This window comes from Sus scrofa, chromosome 2 (genome assembly GCF_000003025.6).
Source record: "Sus scrofa isolate TJ Tabasco breed Duroc chromosome 2, Sscrofa11.1, whole genome shotgun sequence".
NCBI classification, from domain to species: domain Eukaryota; kingdom Metazoa; phylum Chordata; class Mammalia; order Artiodactyla; family Suidae; genus Sus; species Sus scrofa.
Genome location: NC_010444.4, coordinates 108,973,006 through 108,994,619, shown reverse-complemented (window position 1 = coordinate 108,994,619; position 21,614 = coordinate 108,973,006). Strand labels below are relative to the sequence as shown.

Genomic DNA, 21,614 nt, shown 5'->3' with positions numbered 1-21,614 from the left:
CAAAAGAAATAAAAACAAAAATTAAAAAATGGAACCTAGGAGTTCATTTCGTGGCTCGGTGGTTAACAAATCCAACTAGGAACCAAGAGGTTGCGGGTTGGATCCCTGGCCTTGCTCAGTGGGTTAAGGATCCAGCGTTGCCATGAGCTGTGGTGTAAGTCATATATGCTGTGGCGTAGGCCGGTGGCTACAGCTCCGATTGGACCCCTAGCCTGGGAACCTCCATGTGCCGCGGGAGCGGCCTTAGAAAAGGCAAAAAGACAAAATATATATATAAATAATAATAATAAATAAAAAATGGAACCTAGTCAAACGTATAAACTTTTGACAGCAAAGGAAGCCATAAAACAAAAAGACAGGAGTTCCCGTCGTGGCGCAGTGGTTAACGAATCTGACTAGGAACCATGAGGTTGCGGGTTCGGTCCCTGCCCTTGTTCAGTGGGTTAACGATCCGGCGTTGCTGTGAGCTGTGGTGTAGGTTGCAGACGCGGCTCGGATCCTGCGTTGCTGTGGCTCTGGCGTAGGCCAGTGGCTACAGCTCCGATTGGACCCCTAGCCTGGGAACCTCCATATGCCGTGGGAGCGGCCCAAGAAATAGCAAAAAAAAACAAAAAACAAAAAGACAATATAGGATGGGAGAAAAGATTTGCAAATGATGCAAACACCAAGTGCTTAATTTCCAAAATATACAAACAAATCATACAACTAAATATCGAAAAACAAATGCAATCAAAAAATGGGCAGAAAACCTAAAGCGACATTTCTCCAAAGAAGATAAATAGACGGCCAAAAGGCACATGAAAAAATGCTCAATACCACTAATTATTAAAGAAATGCAAATTGAAATTACACTGAATATTATATCATATCAGTCAGAATGGCTTTCATCAAAAAGTCTACAAATAGTAAATGCTGGAAAGGGTATGAAGAAAAGGGAACCCTCCTACACTAAATTTGTGCAGCCACTATGGAAAATAGTAAGAAAGGTCCTTAAAAAACTAAAAACAGAATTACCATATGATCCAGCAATCCCAAGCCTGGCCATATGCCCAGAGAAAACCATAGTTTAAAGAGCCATATGTACCCCAATGTTCACTGTAGCACTATTTACAATAGCTAACACATGGAAACAAACTAAATGTCCATGGATAGAGGAAGGGATAAAAAAGAAGAGATAAACATATGCAATGAAATATTACTCAGTCATAAAAAAGAATGAAATAATACCATTTGCAGCAACATGGATGGACCTAGAGATTATCATACTGAGTGAAGAAAGTCAGACAAAAACAAATGATATCACTTACATGTTACACTTTCCAAAGGGGAAAGAATAATTTAGGAGTTAGGATTAGCAGATAAAAACAACTATATATAAAATAGATAAACAGCAAGGTCCTCCTGTATAGCACTGGGAACTATATTCAATAATTACAGTGGAAAAAATCTGGAAAATAATATATATTCACATATACTATGAATTCAAATATATTCATATATATCTGAATCACTTTTGTGTATAGCAGAAACTAACACAACATCATAAATCAACTATGAAGAAATAGACGTTGAGGAGTTAGGAATAAACTTTTTTAATAAAAGAAACAAAGTTTTCTATAGTTGACTTTTATTTGAGTACTAGGATGACATATGAAAAAGACATCAGGCTGAAAATAAGGTATTCAGAGTTAAGATATCTATTTGTTCACTTATGTATTTCTTGTAAGCACCAAGGAGAGTGCTTGGTGCTTACAATAAATAAAATGAAGCAGACTGCTTCATTTTAGGAAGCCAATACATATTTTTTGAATGAATGCATAAAAAGGCATGGAACTCAGTACTGCTCAGTAATTTATCAGCTATGTGACCTTAGAAAAGCCATTCATTTACTGTTATTATCTCTTTGCTCATATGTTATTGACAAATGAAATAAGACCACATATGTAAAAAATTATAATGGGCTATTTCCATTCATCTTGACTATTTCTGTCTCCTACCCTTACTTTTCTTAATTTTTATGAGAATTTTAACTAAATATTAAATATACATTCACATATGTCTGTGTATTTATATATTTTTATATAAATTATAAACAATTGCCATTCCACATTATACATACTAAATTGACCAATATTTACTGACTGTGACAGGCAGCTGGAGAAGATGAGTAAATACAATTTGTACCTCACAGTATCTTGGCTAGCACCTGATGTAAGAAAGTACAATTATTACCATTTCTACAACTGTTTATTGACTATCATTTGATCTAGTTTAAAAAAAAGAATTTGCAGAGTTGTTGTGGTGCAGAGCAAACGAATCCAACTATTATCCATGAGGTTGAGGGTTCAAACCCTAGCCTCACTCAATGGGTTAAGGATCTGGTGTTGCCATGAGGTGTGGTGTAGGCTGCAGATGTGGCTTAGATCCTGCATTGCTGTGGCCGTGGTGTAGGCCAGCAGCTGTAGCTCAGATTTAACCCATAGCCTGGGAACCTCCATATACCACAAGTGCGGCCCTAAAAAGCAAAAAAATAAAAATAAAAATGAGAGAGAGAGGGAATTTGCTTAATTTTGCCAAAAAAAATTTGTGTGTGTTTACATATACATATATGCACACATACACACACAAAAAAAACAAAGAAAATGTGTTTAAATGTGGCAAGTGAGTTTATAAAACTATTTATTGGACTGAAACTCACTTCAAGAGTGTGCTAGTTTTTTTCTTACTAAGACCTGAAATGTTCCATATATCAGATACACATTTTTAACTACATGATTTTGAGTACTCAACAGAAGATGGAGATTGGGAAGAAATGTGAGTTGGAGGCAAATGAGTAATTTTAAAACTGAAAGATATCTTTATTAACCTAATGGCATGTTAAAGATATTGCAGTACCAATTTATATTTACCAGCATGTATTTTGTGAGAACAAGTTTTACACTTAAAAAAAGTTTGGTCCTTAATCACCTAGAAAGTGCTCTTTTATAAATTGGAGAAATAGATAAACAAAGATTTTCATCACTACAAAAGTGTATTGCTGGAACTACAAGAAAATTTTAGGGTCTTTTCCATAAATGAGTAATGTTGTATTTATGGAAATATGTACCCTTCATTTGAAATTTTACATCTAACATGATGATTCCAAGGAAGTGTTATCTGGAGGGATAAAATAATTGAAAATGTGCCCACACAGTCTCTGAAAAGACAATGACATTCATTTGTGGCTTTTCACAGCAGCTGTGTGGCACTCATAGATTATCCACCAGACAGCAGCAAGGGAACTGAAGACTATAAATCTTAAAATATGAGAAAATTGTCTTCAGAATGGGAGGGGAACATGTTGCAAAACATTTTGATTGTCTCTTCTCCCACAGGAGAGCACTACAGTTGAGCTTACCATTTAAAGACTTTATTGAATTGTTTATACTTTCACATACATTGATGCAACTCAATTTGCCTGATTGAGAAAAAACAAAAACCAAAAAAAAACAAAAACACCACCACTACAGCCTTGAAAGCAATAGCTATCTTAACACTCTCATGTAATATAAAAACAAAACAACAAACATGATTTGATTTGAATGAACCCAGTAAAAATACTCCATTCAACAAATACCTGTTGGGTAATCAATCTGTCAAAAGCAGAAGCTAGTATCAAGAGTGTAACCTACAGGGAGCAAGAAGTTTTAACAAGCAGGGTTGTTAGAAATGATTTCTATAGAGGTCACAAACACGATTTCTGATTTTCTTTCTACCCTGATTACCTACCAGCCTGTTGCAGACTGCTAAAATATTCATTTCTGTGTCCTTGAATTTCCCAGTTCTGTCCCTTAAATTATACTGAGACCCAGTAAGTGGCAGTCCAAACATTCATGCAAAATGACTACCAAATGGGAATCGTATTAAGAAATGACAGATCCTCCCAGGAGCATAGAGCAGAGCACAGAATTTTAGGGCTGGAATACACTAATACCTACACAGCAACTTCGACATGCTTTTCCTAATTATGTCTTAACCAGAAAAAACCATTTTCTTCAGACATTTTGGGATGACAAATATTTATTTCTTCAGGAATTCATATAAAGAGACTTTATGCTTTCTCTCTTTGGATGTTGGCAAACTTGGTAGCCAGTCTAGGATGTAACCTCCATGAGAAAAAAATCTCTTGTTTGTCTTCACCACTAGTGCTAATACCATAAGAAAACACCTGGGCATACAGTAGATACTCAGTAAAGGTTTGTGAATGAATAACTTCTGATATTAGGATATACTGGATTATTAAGGACAGAGATTCTTGACTCCTGGTTTTTAGCAGATATTTTTGTTCTAGTTGGCCAAGGAGATGGTCACATCCAAGAACACTGAGAGAGACCGTCTAACTTTTTACTTCTTATAAGAAATTTGGAGTTCCAATCATGGCTCAGTGGTTATCGAATCTGACTAGGGACCATGAGGTTGTGGGTTTGATCCCTAGCCTCGCTCAGTGGGTTAAGGATCTGGCATTGCCATGAGCTGTGGTGTAGGTTACAGACTCGGCTCGGATCCTGCGTTGCTGCAGCTCTGCTGTAGGCCGGCAACTACAGCTCTGATTAGACCCCTAGCTTGGGAGCCTCTATATGCCGTGGGTGCATCCCTAGAAAAGACAAAAAGACAAAAAAAAAAAAAAGAAAGAAAGAAAGAAATTTAATTTTAGGAGTTCCCGTCGTGGCGCAGTGGTTACGAATCCGACTAGGAACCATGAGGTTGCGGTTCGGTCCCTGCCCTTGCTCAGTGGGTTAAAGATCCGGCGTTGCCGTGAGCTGTGGTGTAGGTTGCAGACGCGGCTCAGATCCTGCGTTGCTGTGGCTCTGGCGTAGGCTGGGGGCTACAGCTCGGATTCCACCCCGAGCCTGGGAACCTCCATATGCCACGGGAGCAGCCCAAAGAAATAGCAAAAAGACAAAAAAAGAAGAAAAAAAAAAAGGAAAAAAAAAGAAATTTAATTTTAAAAAAGATTCATCTCAGAAGATCTGGAAGAAAATTTAACAAAATAATGACAAATCTTTTTACAAATTCTGCAAAATATAAAGTTAATTTATAAAAATATCTCTCCAAATATCTGGGACTCACCTACCCAGACCATCTGTCAGTGATGGCAAAGAAAGAGATTGCTCCTCAAGGGGGAAGCTGGACTAGGGTCCTTTCCCACTCAAAATACAACTGTTAATAGTTTCTTTGAACATTTTATTGCTTCTAATTTTATCCATATTTTGCCTACAATAGACAGTTTTAAAAAAATATGAAGCTAGAGGATATAACCCTCTAAAGAAGAAATGTCCTTGATCCCCAACCTAGAGGAAGATCTAAATTATTTCTGAGAAATGAGAAGTGAAATACAAAAATACAAAAGAAGGGTTGAAAAGAAGCCACAAAATATATTACCCATAAATTTTAATGTATTACTATTTTTTAATGAAAGGGGATTCTATTATACTATAATTTTAAGGTATTAATTTGCCCTGCCCTTATTAATACATGAGTATTCTTATTTTATAATTAATTACCTTTTCCCCAAAACCTAATAATAGGCCTATTATTAATAATTCTCTTCTGGAGCTTAGGAAGTTTATCATTATATTTTATTATGATTTATTCTTTATCATTTTAAGATATTAATTAACATATAAAAGAAAAAACTCAGTGAAATATGCCAATACAATTGTTGGGGACAGATCATAATTCTCCCAGCATTGCATGAATACTTCTCTCTGATGAACTTACCCTTAAACACAACCAAATACTTAATATTTTGAAGACTTTTGTTGTAATTCTTCACTGAATTACATTTTCAGCATTTAGAAAGGGACTCTTCTGAGATCACTCAAGACCTTGAGATGTTTTATTTCAGTTTTGTACTCTAGGGTGATTCAGGTATGTATTTTTTTCTAAATACAAAACAAGATGCAAAATTTTGTAGAAGACAAAATGCCTACCACGGCCACATCTACCTTTATGGAACAGTCTTGCAGAGCCATGTTTGCTGCCTTGAAATTCTGCTTTGTCTTCATTTTTGAAGAGTAACTGATCAAAGAGTTACGTGTTTCATCCTGTGAGATTCTCTTTTTTGGGAATTCAGCCTGGGAAAATGCCTTTAGAAAGTCTAAGATAGAAGTTAAAATGTCCTGAGGTACAGAAAAGTCAGGAGGGCCCAAGAGTGAGATAAAGTTATTAACTTGTTAGCAGTCAGAAGCTATGAGGAAGAAATACACACACACACCCCAACACACAGAAGAGAAAGACAGCAGGAAGAAAAGGGAAAAGCAGACTCAGAAATAGCTGGACCACATTAATTAAAGATTATTAGACTAATGTAAAAATTCATGAATTTTTACTGCAAAGTCTCTAGAACTCTCCACTTTCAATACACCATAACCTTACAGTTATAATTTCTGCAAGGTCCAGCTATTTCTGTTTTTTTTTTTCTGAGAAGCTCAGTTGTTCAGGCTTTCCTGGACTCCTGGAAGACCTAAAGGCTGAGGATTCTGTTTTCTTTTTTCCGTGTATGTTATAACCTTGTAATAGATGTTCCATTGGTTATGGATCTGAGTGCCTCAGACTTGCCCTTTGGGAGCACTGCCCTTTGTGCTGCCTCAGAGGGGTAAGCACTGTCCCCTACTCACCACGTGACTCAGGTGAGTTGTTTAACCTCTTTGTGCCTCAGTTTCCTCCTCTCCAAAAATAATCATAAGCAGATGTAAAGACTAAATTAGATAGTACTTGCAAAGTATTTAGAATGTTTTTATTAGGCCTAGCATGTAATAAACAAGCAATAAATACTAGCTACATTTGTAATCATATTTGCAGTATGTAAAGATTAACTCAAAAGAATGCCCCTTTTGCTTCCTCTTTAGTTCGTGAGCGAACCGTGAAGCTAGTCAAAGGAACTGGCAATTATCCCTGGGGATTCCGAATTCAATTCTCCAAACCAATCGTGGTAACTGAAGTGGATGCTAGTAAGTTATCTCACTATAGCAGCTTTAATTCAGACTGGGGAAAACCATTTCAAGCTTCACACAACATACTAATAGCCTCCAATTTCATAGTCTTGTAACACACGCATGTGCAATAGAAGCCATTTCTTAATCTCACTCCAGCAAAAAGTCATGATGATTGGAAAGTGACCAGATCATGATCAATTATTTTTTAAAAGACCATACTTTCCTGATGGAATGGACACTCTGGTATATAAGGCCTTTCGACCAAAGAGCCCTACTGTACCTATGCAAAGAAGGCTTGATTTCTGGAGATAAAAAGGGTCTTATAGTAGGCAGCTACCAATTTATTACAACTTAATAGTTTCCAGGAGTTCCATTCCCCCTAAATTATTTCCTTTATGGCTTCTTAGATTTATTTCCTGATATACAAATTAGGAATTAGTAGATGCCCAGTATAGATAGATCTGATCTATATAACATGAGAGTAATTTAAAATCAATGGTTTGAAAAAAATCAGAGCCAGAACATTAAGGTTAGTAGGAATATAAGTGAAATATACCCACACCCAGCATGGTGCATTAGGGGAGTGCTAATGAGGTTATCACAGAGGGAAACCCAGGGCCACGTGGAACTTCTGATTTACTTTATAGTCGCCATCTGGATTGCGAGTTTTCCAAGGCCAGAAACTGTACCTTGTCCATTATTTTAATCCTCAGTTCTTAGTGCAATGCCCAAAAGGCAACAGAGCAGATGCCCCCAAAAAGCTTAAGTCACTATGAAAGCCCTAGGGTAGGTACCCTAAGCCCTCCTCTGGTGCCATTATCATCCAGGGCCACATCTCATTTTTCTTTGCCTATTAGCATTTGGATGTTTCCTCTGTTACTGTAACTCTGTGATTCCTTTGGGAAATTGCTCTCCTATCTGTAAAGAAGTAGATGACTATTCAGCCCTGGTAAAGGCCAGAGGGGTGAAAGCGGTAACAGATGAAACTATTGCCTCTTATTCCAGTGTTCCAGTTAGAGGTGACACCAGATGGAAGGAAAGAGTGTGCACAGACAACCACCTATTTCTTTATAAGAACAGAATTTTCTGATGCATGCTCAGTGCGCAGGAATAGAGGAAGGAAATATTGAGTATCTCGATAGAATGTGAGATATTCCTGGTGCAGCATGAAAGTTAAGTTTTACAGTTTTAGGTGCTATCATAAGGAGACAACTTCTCACAGATTATCACTTATGCCAGGTGATCAATGGCACAGATTCTGCACAATGTAGAGGCTTAGTCGCCTTTAAATTAAGCATGAAGAGAATGTATGAGTACTTAATAACCTAGATATACACTTCACACTCATTGGTATTTGCAAGGAAAGAAATTTACTTATTTATATCAAAGTAGAAATTAAATTTACATTAAATATAAAAACCATGTGATGCTGCAGAGAAGGAAGACACTTGCATTCACTGGATACCTAGTATGAGCAGGGCATGTTATGTATGTTCTCTCATGTAATCTATACAACAGAAGTTAAAACTTGATATTATCACTTCCATTTAATAGATGAATATATGAAGCCTTAAACTGGTCAAACAACTCACCTAAGGTTATATAGCTGTATCATGGCAACTCCAGGATTCAGATCTCGGAATATCTACCTCTGGAATCAGAGTTCTTCCCCTATGACTTCTATCAGTTAGGGCTCTCTGTAACAACTAGCAAGAAATTTGTCTCAAAGTGGATTGATGGACCCACAAAATTTGAAGTTTCCGAGGTAGCACAGGTGGGTTGATTTGTTTCGTGGCTCAGTTATTTAATCAAGGCACAATTCTTTCAGCCTCTTAATCCAGACTTCCTTAGTGTTACGAGCTTCTCATTTGGATCCGAATCTTAGCAATTCTAGTTTTCCCATTGCACATCAGAGTCATTAAGAAAGACGGGACTAGCTTCAATTCTCATATATACTCTTGTTTTCATGTCCCTGTGGATGACTGTGAGTTGTTCCACCTAAGCCAAATGCAAGGGGAATGGCAGTGTCCTCGCTGAGTTGCAAGGAAACCAGGGTCCACCAGACTATAGCTGGAGTACTGCTTATTTACCTTCCCAAAGGTGGCAATAATAACAGAAAAGAGATGGACAATATATGAAACGACCTCAAGGAGCTTTACCACCTCTCAGCCTCAAGTCATACTGACTCAATGACACTCTGCACCCAATAAGTGAAAACAACAGTCACGTAACGCTAGTGTACACCTGGCATTTTGTCTCTTCTTGATGTAATATTACTTTCATCTTATCCTGTTCTTTAAAATCCTCTTATCAAAGAATTGTCTGAATTTTTCATGACTTGATTTTAACCTACTTTATTCTCAACTGTTAAAAAAATATTCAATATGTTAAAAAGCATATCAACTCTTCTTAGCTATATAGTTGAACTAACATTGTCTCAAATGTCTGACTATGAGTGAGTAGGATTCAGTCAGCACACTATACGATATAAATTTTCTGTAATACTCTCCATTAAGCTTACCCTGCAGACCCATTCTTCCCTGCTCTGGTTCAGTTCTGGGATGGACTCTAATTTTTGTAGTCTCTCTTAGATAGTAAAATCACAGTTGTTTTGTCATTAAAAGTTCAGTGCAGTCATAGAACTATAGGTCAGTCTAGTGAAATAATAAAAATTTCTGAATTATTATCCAATCTTGGGTTTTTCTCCTCCCCCGCCTTAAGCCTCAGGCTTGCAAGAATGGATTATCTTCTTCACTACTTTCCACCTCTATTTTCTATTAGACATCCCACCTCTACACCTTCAAATGCACTCTAATTTTTACCTGTTTCTCCTTTCCTCCTTCTCAAAGTGAAAGCCAGTCCTTATACCTTCTCATGACTTACAAAACTATTAGTAAATTAGGAACTGATGCATATTTCTTTGGTAATAAAATAAATTCATTTTTCTCAGTTCCTGTAGTCTGAGAAAGAGACACCAGTGTGAAAGCAGATGTCCAGAAGATTGGAGGAAATCACTATGACAGACAAAAAGAGAGCATAAGCATGTAGAAGAGCTTTCAGACCGCAATAAGAAGGTCTGGAACTTGTGAAAGGAGAGAGAGAAGGAAGCAGGATTACATAGGAAGAACCTTGAACTACAGTGTAGCTCTGAGAAATTCTGGGCAGCCCCACAGCAAAAAGTGCTCATGAGAGAAATTCCTACATTAGCCAGAAACAGCCTGGCTCTAGTACCCCCTCCAAATGCAGTCAGTAGTTGGAAGTGACTTCTTGGGGGGAGAATATTGCCTTAGTGTGAGGTAGGATGACCAGAAATTGTGGCAGATGAAGACTTTCACACAATTAAAATCCTCAGTTTCTCTTGAAGATATGTCTGGGCAGTGTAGATCTAAGACTCTCATGTAGCCTTCAGGAAGAGAAGAGAGGAGGAAAATTGAAAGGAGTAATTTTCATAAAGGTGTGTCAAATATTACTTTGAAAATAACAAAATACAAAAGAAAATTAAAATCACCTAAATTAAGGGCAAGAAAAAAAAGTACCATTCAAAACCTTAATATTTAAAGTGTCAGTTCTTCCTTACATTGATCTACAGATATAACCCAATTAAAATTCTAGTAGAGCAGCTGTTTTTGTTTTTGATTTTGTTTTTCCTGATAAAACTTTTTTTGGTTAGATTCTTAGGTATTTATAGAAAAGCAAAGGGCCAAGTTATTAACTTTGATGTGAATGAATTTCCTTTACTTTTTTTCTTTTTAGGTCTGCACCTGCAGCATATACAAATTCCTGGGCTAGGGGTAGAATTAGAGCTGCAGCTGAGGCCTATTCCACAGCCAGGGCAACTTGGTATCTAAACCACATCTGCAACCCATGCTGCAGCTCAGGGTAATGCTGAATCCTCAACCCCCTGAGCGAGGCCAGGGATTGAATCTGCATCATCACAGACACTATGTCAGGTCTTCAATCCACTGAGTCACAACAGGAACTCCAACGAGAATGAATTTTAATTAAAATTTCATCAGCTAATCAAACGTTTAAGTTACTATTCAGCAGATAATCCCCTCAATGATTGGGGAAGGAGAGAGTTTACACAAATGTTGGTGGTATTTGGGGGTGGAAGGGTGGCCCCCAGAAAAACAGGGGAAAAGTAGAAAAGGAACATGGCCAGAGAACTCAGGTGAAAAAAGATAAACACCGGAAATTTGGTCCAGGGTAAATCTCACTCTACCTCTTAATGCCCTTCAAATTAACAAGAACAAAAAACAATTGTGGCTTTAATTCTTTCTGCATAGACACAAAGACAAGTGGCTTTATTATCAAGTGGCTTCTAAAAGTCTGCAATGCTTTTAAAGGGCAAATGGCTTTAAGAAAATAAATGTTTATTCATGGAGAATGTATTCAGGGATGTTTCCCACCCTCCCATTCCATTTCCTCCTCCCCGCCCCTCCATCTTCTCTCCCTCTCTCTCTCTTTCTCTCTTGTCCTCTTTCCATCCTCCCTTCTCTCCTCTATCTCTGACTTTGCAAGGTTAGTCTTAAAGAAATAATTTATAAGGAAAATAAAAATGACTACCCCTTAAAACTCAAAGAGTTCCAACTTTATATGTTTAGCAAATTTTTGCAAAACATCCAAAACCTTGACAGACTTTTCACACCTGTCTTTCTAGATAATATAACTAAATGCAGTTTAATCAACTGTTAGTATTTCTTTAATTTCTGATACCTTTACAGCTGTTCAACTGAGAGAGTTAACTCTATCTCATCCATTCAGATGTGAAACAAATCAAAATTTTTGCATTGTAAATGGCATATTTAGGAGGCCTGAGGTTTCGTAATAGAAAAAGCTGAAGCATTTCTACTATAGCAAAAACAGTACAATACATAGTTAACCTAGGATTTTATTCAGCATCAGAAAGCACTGCCCTGGAAGGAATTCATGTATGCTGAGTCTACTTCTCTTTTTTTAAAATGTATTCCTCAATGCTGAAAAGCAACCTCTGAAATCCATTGTCTAGTCAAATCTACTAAATGAAGGGTTGAGGGACTTTAAAATTATACATATTTTCAGCACTTCTGAGAATCTCATTCATAGCACAAAACATTGTTCTGGCTGCACCAGCGAGGCTTAATTACACACTGATGATAAAAAGATAAAGCAGGGAGACCTGTAGGTGGGATAGAAATGATTACCCATAAGTATACAGAGAGGGAGCCTGCTTGTAGCTTACATAACTAATTGCCCACACCCAGCTGGCATTTGCATGAATATTTTCTATGAAAGCCTAAATGCTTGTGAGATCTGTTGGCATAAACAAAAGAAACAGATGTTCCAACTTTGATACCAAGCAAACTTGAAAAGAAAACTATACATTTAGGGATGGGCAAACCATAGAGGAAATGGACAGGCCCATCTTTCTGGAAGCTATAGAATTTAAAATGCTACTATTATAGTACAATTTTTAAAATGAAAAGCACAAGCCCCCTTTTTAATTATAAGGTTTTCAGATTCTGTATTATATGTAAATATGCATGAAAGGATGGAGTAGCTCAGCATTTAACTCTTTCTAACAGATACAGAACTATGTAGTTAAGAATCCTATTGAGGAAAAAAACTTAGAAAAGCATGGTCTTGTTTTGTTACCTCCTTGATCCTTTCTGTGCAATATAGGATATATGCTTCCATCTACTCCCAAGACACACCTCAAGTAGGGCAACTGTCTGTGTGGTGTATTAGAGTTATCTTAAAATATCTCCCTTCCACAAGAAGTTATAATGCCTCAAACTGTCACCATAATTAGTAGATAAAAGGAAAATTTGTAAGTTACATTCAAATTAAAGGAACATAGTCAATACCCTCTATAATTTAAGCTAAAAGCAATCAAATGAACTACCAAGATGGGTTACACTACAGAAGTAATTCCTTTACAAACAAGAATGATTTTCACTTTTAGAAGTCAATAATACAAAGATAAATAACACAGTTTTTAAATGAGCAAAGGATTTGCGTAGATATTTCTCCAGAGAAGATAAACAAATAGCCAATAAGCACATACAAAATATCAGCATCAGTAGCCATCAAGGAAAGTACACGAAAACCACAATGAAACTCTACTCCATACTCATTAAAATGGCTATCATCAAAAAGTCAAAAGAGCAAATATTACCAAGAAAGTGGAGAAATCCAGAACACTTATACAGTGTGTAAATGAATGAAAAGTGGTACAGCCACTTTGGAAAACAGTCTGACCATTCCTCAAAATGTTAAATAAACACAGAATTACCACTTGGTCCAGTAATTTTACTCCTAGATATATGTTTGAGACAAATAAAAACATATGTCCACAAAAAAATTTGTATACCAATTTTCATAGATGTATTATTTATCTAAAAAAATGGAAAAACAAATTATTATCCACTAATGAGTGGATAAACGAAATGTGCTGTATCCTTACAATAAAATATTTATTCAGCAATGAAAAAAATGTAACACATGCCCCAATGTGAATAAAAATAGTTTGCTGCAAGAATGTCACCAAACACAAAAGATGTGATATATGATTTCATTTATATGAAATGTACACAATAGGCAAGTCCATAGAAACCAAAAAATAGACTGCTGGTGGCCTATGGCTAAAAGGTTGGGGGAAATGTGACTGCTCTTGGTTATTGGGTATTTTTGGGGGGTAACAAAAATGTTCTAAAATTAGATCATGGTGATGATTGTACAACTTTGTGAATATACTAAAAAACATTTCATTATAGACATTAAAAATGGGTTATTTTTTTAAATGGGTGAAATTATATGGTATGTGATTTTTAACTCAATAAACCTCTTAAAAATCAAATTATTTCCCTATAATTTGGGGAATTACAGGATCTTGATGGATCTTTTACATCAAAAATTGTTGCTTAAAGGCAAAGTTTACTCAGGGAGAAGACCTGTTATCAAACACTCACACCTTTGATTATAGTAGTTTATGACTTTGTCTATTCAATCATTTAGCATATCTTTATTAGCCAAAGAGCTCAACTATTTGTCTTTCACTTCCATCATACTCTAAATTCTTTAGTTATCATTTACTTTTCCTACTCCAGATTTAATCACTTTTCCTCCATCCTTGTTCATCTTGACTTTTGGACAGACAAGGATTTAGAATGCTATGTAATTTCTCCACCTTGAAATTCTTCCTTTTCCTTCATGGACCTTATACTCTTTCTTTATGTTTATACTCCTTCTTTGTGTTCCTCTTTCGCTCCCCATTTCCTCTCTCTCCTTAAAGGGAATTATTCTTCTTCAAGATTTTGTTCTTCTCTATCTATACTTGTCCCTTTGGTTATCAATTCTGAGTCCATTTGTCAAGCCAACTTTATAACCTATGTTTCAAAGATTTTTGTATTTGTCCACTGAACATTTTCAATTTTCTCTTCCACAGTTACCATAGTGCGTGAATATATATATATATACCAAACACAAAGATTTAGCCAACTTTCAAATGTCCCTACCATGTGCCAGAGATTATACAGGCATGGGAAATATCTAAATAAATAAGAAATTTTACTTGCTCATGAGATGCTTATAATCTACTAGAAGTGGAAAGGCAGATATGGAGTTCCTGTCATGGCTTAGCAGAAACAAATCTGACTAGGAGTCATGAGGTTGAAGGTTCAATCCCTGGCCTTGCTCAATGGGTTGAGGATCTAGCGTTGCCGTGAGCTGTGGTGTAGGTCACGTTGGTGTAGGGCATTGCTGTGGCTGTGTTGTAGCTCCAATTAGACCCCTAGCCTGGGAACCTCCACACACCGCAGGCACAGCCCTAAAAAGCGGGGAAAAAAAAAAAAGAAAGAAATGCAGATATGCAAATGAATGCAATGAAGTATTTTAGGTACTAAGACAGCATTTTATACCTTCCATTCACTTCTAGTTTCTGTTTCCAGATTCTGTTTTGCAGACCTGTATTGATTCTGGTAATACCTTTGCTGAGATGCTTAACTTCATCTCTCCCAGTTCTAAATTAATCTGACAACTATTGCATATGTATTATCTGCTCACAAACTTTTAATGGCTCTCTATTGCTGAAGGATCAGGTACAAATTCATCATCTTCACAATCAGAATCCTTTACATACTGGCTATCTTTCCAGTCTTAACCTCCAACTATATCCTCCAACAACCTCTGCGCCAATTGATCTGAATCACTAATTTTTGGCATGTCTTAAAACATTCTGCTTGTGAACCTTTGCTCAGAAGATTTTCTTTCTTGGCCTGCTGATTGAGATTATGTAACAAAAATATATGAATGGCTTAAGACAATAAAAGCTTATTAGTCACTCAGGGTGAGAGTACCACATGCATGTTCTTGGTTGGGAGGTAGCTTTACCCCACATAATGTTTCAAGATCCAGATTTATCTTTTCTTTAGTATATCATGCTATGGGATCTTAAAGCAGTCTGCATCTGGCAGGCCGATGGGAAAAGAATAGGAAAGGTGATCCATGGGATTTCTTATGGACCAAGCCTAGAAGTAGTACACATCACTTCTATCTATGTTTGAATGGCTAGAACGCAAGCATATTGCTTAAAAACTTAAAGAGAGTCCAAGAAAAGCCATCCAAATGTGAGCCCAGATAGAAGAGGAATAGAGTAGTAACACCCAGCCATCTTTCTCACCCTGCCTTCCTGAAGTATCAGGAGAACCTGTTTATTCATCAGGTCAGAACAAATTCCACTTCTCTGGAAAGCCTTTCTTAAGCACTCCAAATAGGAATGAGAATTCTCTTTTCTAAAGTCTCACAATACCTATTATCTTTGCTTTTTTACACTTGCCACACAGTGTATTTCAATGTTACTTTTCTTTTTGATTGTGCGTGGCTTTTTCTCTCCAGTAGAATTCTAAACTCCTTGAAGGTATAATTTTTAAATCTGTTCAACATGCATTTATTGGAAGACTACTGTATATAAGACATAATATTTGGTAGCATATGGAATATGTTCAACAATTATTTATTGGAAGACTACTATATATAAAACATAATATTTGGTAGCATATGGAACACAAAAGTTGATAAAAAGTTGTTTCTGGTCCTGTATAATCATTTAATGACTTAGAAGGCATTACTATAATCAAGCTCTTTGATTCCTTAAAGACACTGGAGGAAATTTTTTCAAATGATCAACCATACCATAATACTTTAATTCATCAAAAGGATGATATTATGGAAATGAATGGATATATCAAATATTACCCTTCATTTAACCTTCCTACATTGATTGACCATTATCCATCCAGGCAGAGATCTTCCCAACTATAATAAACAGATTTAAGCAAAGGATGGTTATTACTAAAAATATTCAAAGTCATGTTACCTCATCAGTTGAGTCATATTTTAAGATTAAAATTATTTGAGGAGGTTTATGACATTCTAGATAATGATAGCATGATATTGCTGCATAATTATTCTGCAAGTTCATAAACATGCAGCTAGCACTAAGATGGAAACAAAAAGAAATGGGCTTAAACTGAAGTAAAAAGAAAAAAAAATAGATTCAAATTGATGCAGAAAGAATCTTAGTCAAATAAGTAGGAGATCTTATTTAAAATGAATTAAACTTGAAATGGCTTATTACATCCTTTTTTTACTCCTAGAGAATATTAGGCATGTTACAGTAAATGCAGGTGCCCAAAACTAAGAAATAAAATAAATAGCCTCTGGAGAGGGCCTCCTCACCTTCCAAAACCCAAATCCTAGGGCTTAAGGCTATTTTTGGTTTTCTTTCTGAGATGGCTCAGAAAGGAGCCTGTACAATGAAAGTAAAAGCAGCTCTTTATTTCTTTTTTCTCTGACTACTCCAAGATCTGTTTTTGCCACAACTTCACAAGTATTTCAATTACTTGTTCCCTCAACAATCCTGCAGAGAAGCTCTGCCCCCACCTCCCTTTTTATAGATGAAGATATTGAGGTTAAGTGATTTTCTCAGGGTTACAAAGAGATCTAGCAGCAATGAAGGAATGAGAACTAGCAGTTCAACCTTCTGGTGGATGAATAGATTGAGTTTCTGAGCAGCCTTGCCATTATATTGCAAAGAGGCCACGCAGATGCCTGGCTGAATGTGCAAAGAAACGGCGTCCTGGAAATGAAAGGAGGCTGCGAGGACAGCATTTTCCTTCTTATTAATGACACTAGCAATTGTCTAAAGTTGGAAAGAAAGGCCCTTTAGAGAAAGAGCCTTTTTTACAAAGAGGACAGACAGTGGGGCACTCAATTTGGGACCCCTCCTCAATGAGATCCTTGTTGTCTGTCTACTTTTAGACAGCGCCGCTGAGGAGGCTGGGCTCCAGATCGGAGATGTGGTGCTGGCTGTCAATGGCACCGAGGTCACTAGTTTGGAGCATGCAGAAGCTGTGCACCTTGCAAGGAAAGGTAAGTGGTTTACAGAGTCCAGAGTTAATCTGAATAAGCACTGAGCTGAAATACAGCAGAGAATGCCAACGTGAGGAGGAGGGAGCTGACCCTCTCCTGAGGCTCCCATTAATTCCTTGGCATCAACTTGATTTCTCATTGAAATTAAATCACATTTCTGCCCCAATTCCTTCTATATTGATGGCCAGCCACAAAGGTGAAATCAGAAAAATGGCAATAAAATGTATTCTATTTATTATTATTTCCTTAAACTCCTTGCCATGAAAACTATCATTGTGATGATACTCTCATTGCAAGAAATCACTTACTATGACTCTTTTTCCTTCTTCCTTTCCTTTCTCCCTCCCTGTCTCTATTGCTTCTTCCTTCCATTCTCCTTCCTTTTCTTTCTTCCTTCTTGTATTCTTTTCTTTCTTTCCATTAATTTTTAGAATTAAGGCCCCCCAGGGTTTTAATATTTAAAAAGGGAGAGAGAAGGAAATAAAGAAATCACAAACCTAAAGCTTCTACAGATTCTCCTGGGCCACTTGAGTCTGGCCTTAAAGCAATCTGACACAGATGGAACCACCAAGAGAACAATCATAACACATGCCCCACACCATTGTATCTACTCACATTAAACTTTGTTGAAAGGTTAATATCACCTTCCCCTCTGCAAAACAAGTTACTTTCTTTGGCACTATTTTACAAATCCTCATGTCCCTAAAGACCTAAAAACATACAGCTGGTAACAGCTGTGTTCCTTCAAGGGGTTATTTGGTGAGGTGTCCTATTCCTGGCTTCCCAAAGGCTCATGCATACCTCTGTGCTTCTGAAGTATATTATCAAGCAATGAAGTATTAAAATGTGTGTGTTTGGGATAGGCCATATGTGCATAACTTGCTGAGCAGTAAGCACTGCTTGCTATTTCTCATGACCCCATCACACTTGGGTTAGCAACAGCAAGAAACTTTCCTGGTGCAGACCAGCACAAGAAAAATCACGAACAAATGTTGAGTCCTGATAAGCATTCTGGACCTTCTTCAGGTAGAAATTAGCTTAATATCTGGCTGCTTGTCAAGTATTTGGTGCACCAAGAATTGAAGAACACTGTCAGCATGTGCAACAACTTATCATAAGTCCTACACAAATATTTATCCAAATGCAGTACAGATAAAAAAAATCGAGATAATATGGTAACTGTTATACTAATGAATTGGTAGTATCCCATTCAATAAGGGAATATTGCCATTGCTACTTTATTTAGCTGTCCCTAGGTTATTTCTTACAAATTAATATTCTAATTTTTGAGTTAAATAAAATCCAATTTTAGTAATATTTCCACTCAGTACTTCTCTTTTCTCCAAGAAGTTTAATGTTCTTCGTAATACTGAATCATTCAGCCTTGGTTAATGGAAGGAAGAAAACATATCTAAAACTTGAATGGAGGATCTTTGTATTTCTAAAAGATGATGAACTAACACTGATACTGGGAGAAGACCTAAATTCAACATCTTAGCTTGTGCTGTCCCTGGCAGTTATTTGCAGAATGGAATAATCCACTGTTATAGTCCAGGTTCTATACTCCTTATTTGCCAGCATGGAGGTTCCTATCAGGGAACCTCCCTGTGTCTTTGCCATCTGCTCTTAATCCCAGCAGTGGAGCCACTGCAGAAGCAGAAAAGTGAATTATAAATCGGAGATGCTAAAGACAGTAAGAGACTTTTAGGGACAAAGGTTGTTTGATACCTGTGAATGTTTGGAGAGGTAGGAACTATAGCCAAAGGCAAAATAGAGGTGAACACCTCATATAGATAATGGTTGAGGGACTGTTTCTTAATGTTTTTCTCCCCGGGAAGGCTGTAGGTTGCTAATTCCCCACTCCACTGAAAGCAGGACAGGTGGCAGCACTTGTTATGGATAGTCAGGGAAGCCCTTGGACAGCTGGGCTAGGGAGTCCATCATTCCTTCCTCAGGCTTAATCTCCTGCATATCTCTGAGACTAACTGATTATAACACAGCTTAATTGAGAAATAATAAAAAATTAAAATATGCAAATAAAATGGAAAGTAAAAAAGGAGTAAAAAGGAAAACAAAGTTTTTTGTAAAGAAAATACTACTTTGAACACTGTATAACAATAAATTTGAAAACTAGATAAATTACATTTTCCAAAAGCATTTAAAGTGCCAAAATCAGTGTAAGAATAGAAAGAAAATTTATGTAGACTATAACAAGATATTTATAGAGTAAACAAAGAGACCACTCACCTCTCCCCCACTTCCATTCCTACTCCATTCCCCATTCAAAAGCCCTAAGATAGGAGTTTCCCCTGTGGCTCAGTGGTATAACAAATCTGACTAGTATACATGCAGATGAGGGTTCAATCCCTGAGCTCACTCATAGGTTAAGGATCCAGCATTGTGGAACTGTGGTGTAGGTTGCAGATGAGGCTTGGATCCCATGCTGCTGTGGCTGTGCTGTAGGCCAGCCACTGCAGCTCTGATTCAACCTCTAGTCTGGGAACTTCCATATGCCACATGTGCAGCCCTAAAAAGAAAAAAAAAAAGTCCAAGATAACAATCACTTTTATAGATGAAACTTATCCAACTTTCAAAGAACAAATAATCCCTATTCTATAGATTTTTTCCAGAAAATAGCAAAGGGTGAACCCATCTCAGCTCATTTTATAACTTCTATAAACTATAAGCTACTATAAACTTGATTCCAGAACCAGATTAGTATGAAAAATAAAATAATATTTTCATTTTACTTGATATGTAGATGCACAAATCCTAAGGGAAAAAAGAGTAGATATCTGAATCAAACTGTTTATCCAAATTACATATAATTCAACATAATCAAGGAGGATTTATTCCTAAATAAGGATGGCTGTTTAACACAATTCATCACTTTAATGGATTAAAGGGGGAAAAAAAATCACATGACTATATTGATAGAAGAAAATCATGCATTAAGTTGTATATAATATACCTACGTATACACACATATAATTCTTTAAATAGTAGGAATAGAAGTTTCTTTTCATAACTTGATAAAGGCTATCAACATTCTAACTATGAAAAGAGAAAACTATATAAAAGTATACACACAACAATAACAAAACATTTAATGGAGAAACTTTGGACACATTTCTCTCAAGATTGAGAAGAATAACGACAATTCAAAAATCTCTGCATACATAATACAAAAAGTCCTGACTTATCCAATAAAATAAGAAGGACAAATAAAGGTATGTGTACTGGAAAGAAGAGACAAAACCATTATTATTTGAAGATTATATGATTATTACAAAATCAATCAACCAATGGTTAGAACTAATTAAAGAAAGATTGACCAAACCAAGATCTCCTTGTAAAAATTAGTAATGTTCTCCAACACCAGTAATAACCAAAAGGAAAATAAAAGGAAACTAATATATGATTAACAACAGCAACAAAGTACAAGGTAGAAAAGAATCTAACAGAGAATGCACAAGAACTTCATGAAAAAAAGAAAAAGTTTATAACTCAACCAATGAACATAAGACCTAAATAACTAGATTTATAGTATCTGTAGGTGTGGAAAAACTTTGTAAAGGTCTTAATTCTCGCAATTAATTTAAAAATTCAATAAATTTTCAAGAGAATTGTATTTTAAATGTTCGAGTAGCTTGGCAAACTTATCCTCAAATATATGTAGAAAAATAAATGTCTATAAATAGCTATATCATTTATGAGCAATGTCAAAGGAACTTATACTAGATATTAAGGTGTATTACAAATCCACAATAATAATAAATAAAAAATGTAGCACTGTCACAGAAATAGACTAGTGAGATGGGATGAATCAGAAAGTTCATAAATACACTAAAAAATCGTTAAAACTCGAAATATGATAAGGCAGTGCCACAAAACAATGGGAAAAGGACATTTTTTAAATGATTTTTATGTTTTCCATCATAATTACAGTGTTCTGTCAATTTTCTTCTGTACAGCAAGGTGACCCAGCCACATATACATGTATACATTCTTTTTTCTCACATTATGCTCCATCATAAGTGACTAGATATAGTTCCCAGTGCTATACAGCAGGATCTCAATGCTTATCCATTCCAAAGACAATAGTTTGCATCTATTAATCCAAAATTCCCAATCCATCCCATTCCACCCCCTCCTGCTAGGCAACCACAAGTCTGTTCTCCAAATCCATGATTTTCTTTTCTGTGGAAAGGTTCATTTGTGCCCTAT

The 21,614-nt window shown here is 36.3% G+C and overlaps 1 protein-coding gene across 1 annotated transcript in view; it reads left to right on the top strand.

The window, feature by feature from the left end:
- The window catches only part of LOC102165335, a 77,852-nt gene that overhangs the window by 45,769 nt on the left and 10,469 nt on the right, over nucleotides 1–21,614 (top strand). The window contains exons 5-6 of the mRNA XM_021084589.1: nucleotides 6,891–6,992; nucleotides 17,277–17,387. Coding sequence (XP_020940248.1) covers nucleotides 6,891–6,992; nucleotides 17,277–17,387 — 213 coding nt within the window. The remainder of the gene's footprint in view (nucleotides 1–6,890; nucleotides 6,993–17,276; nucleotides 17,388–21,614) is intronic.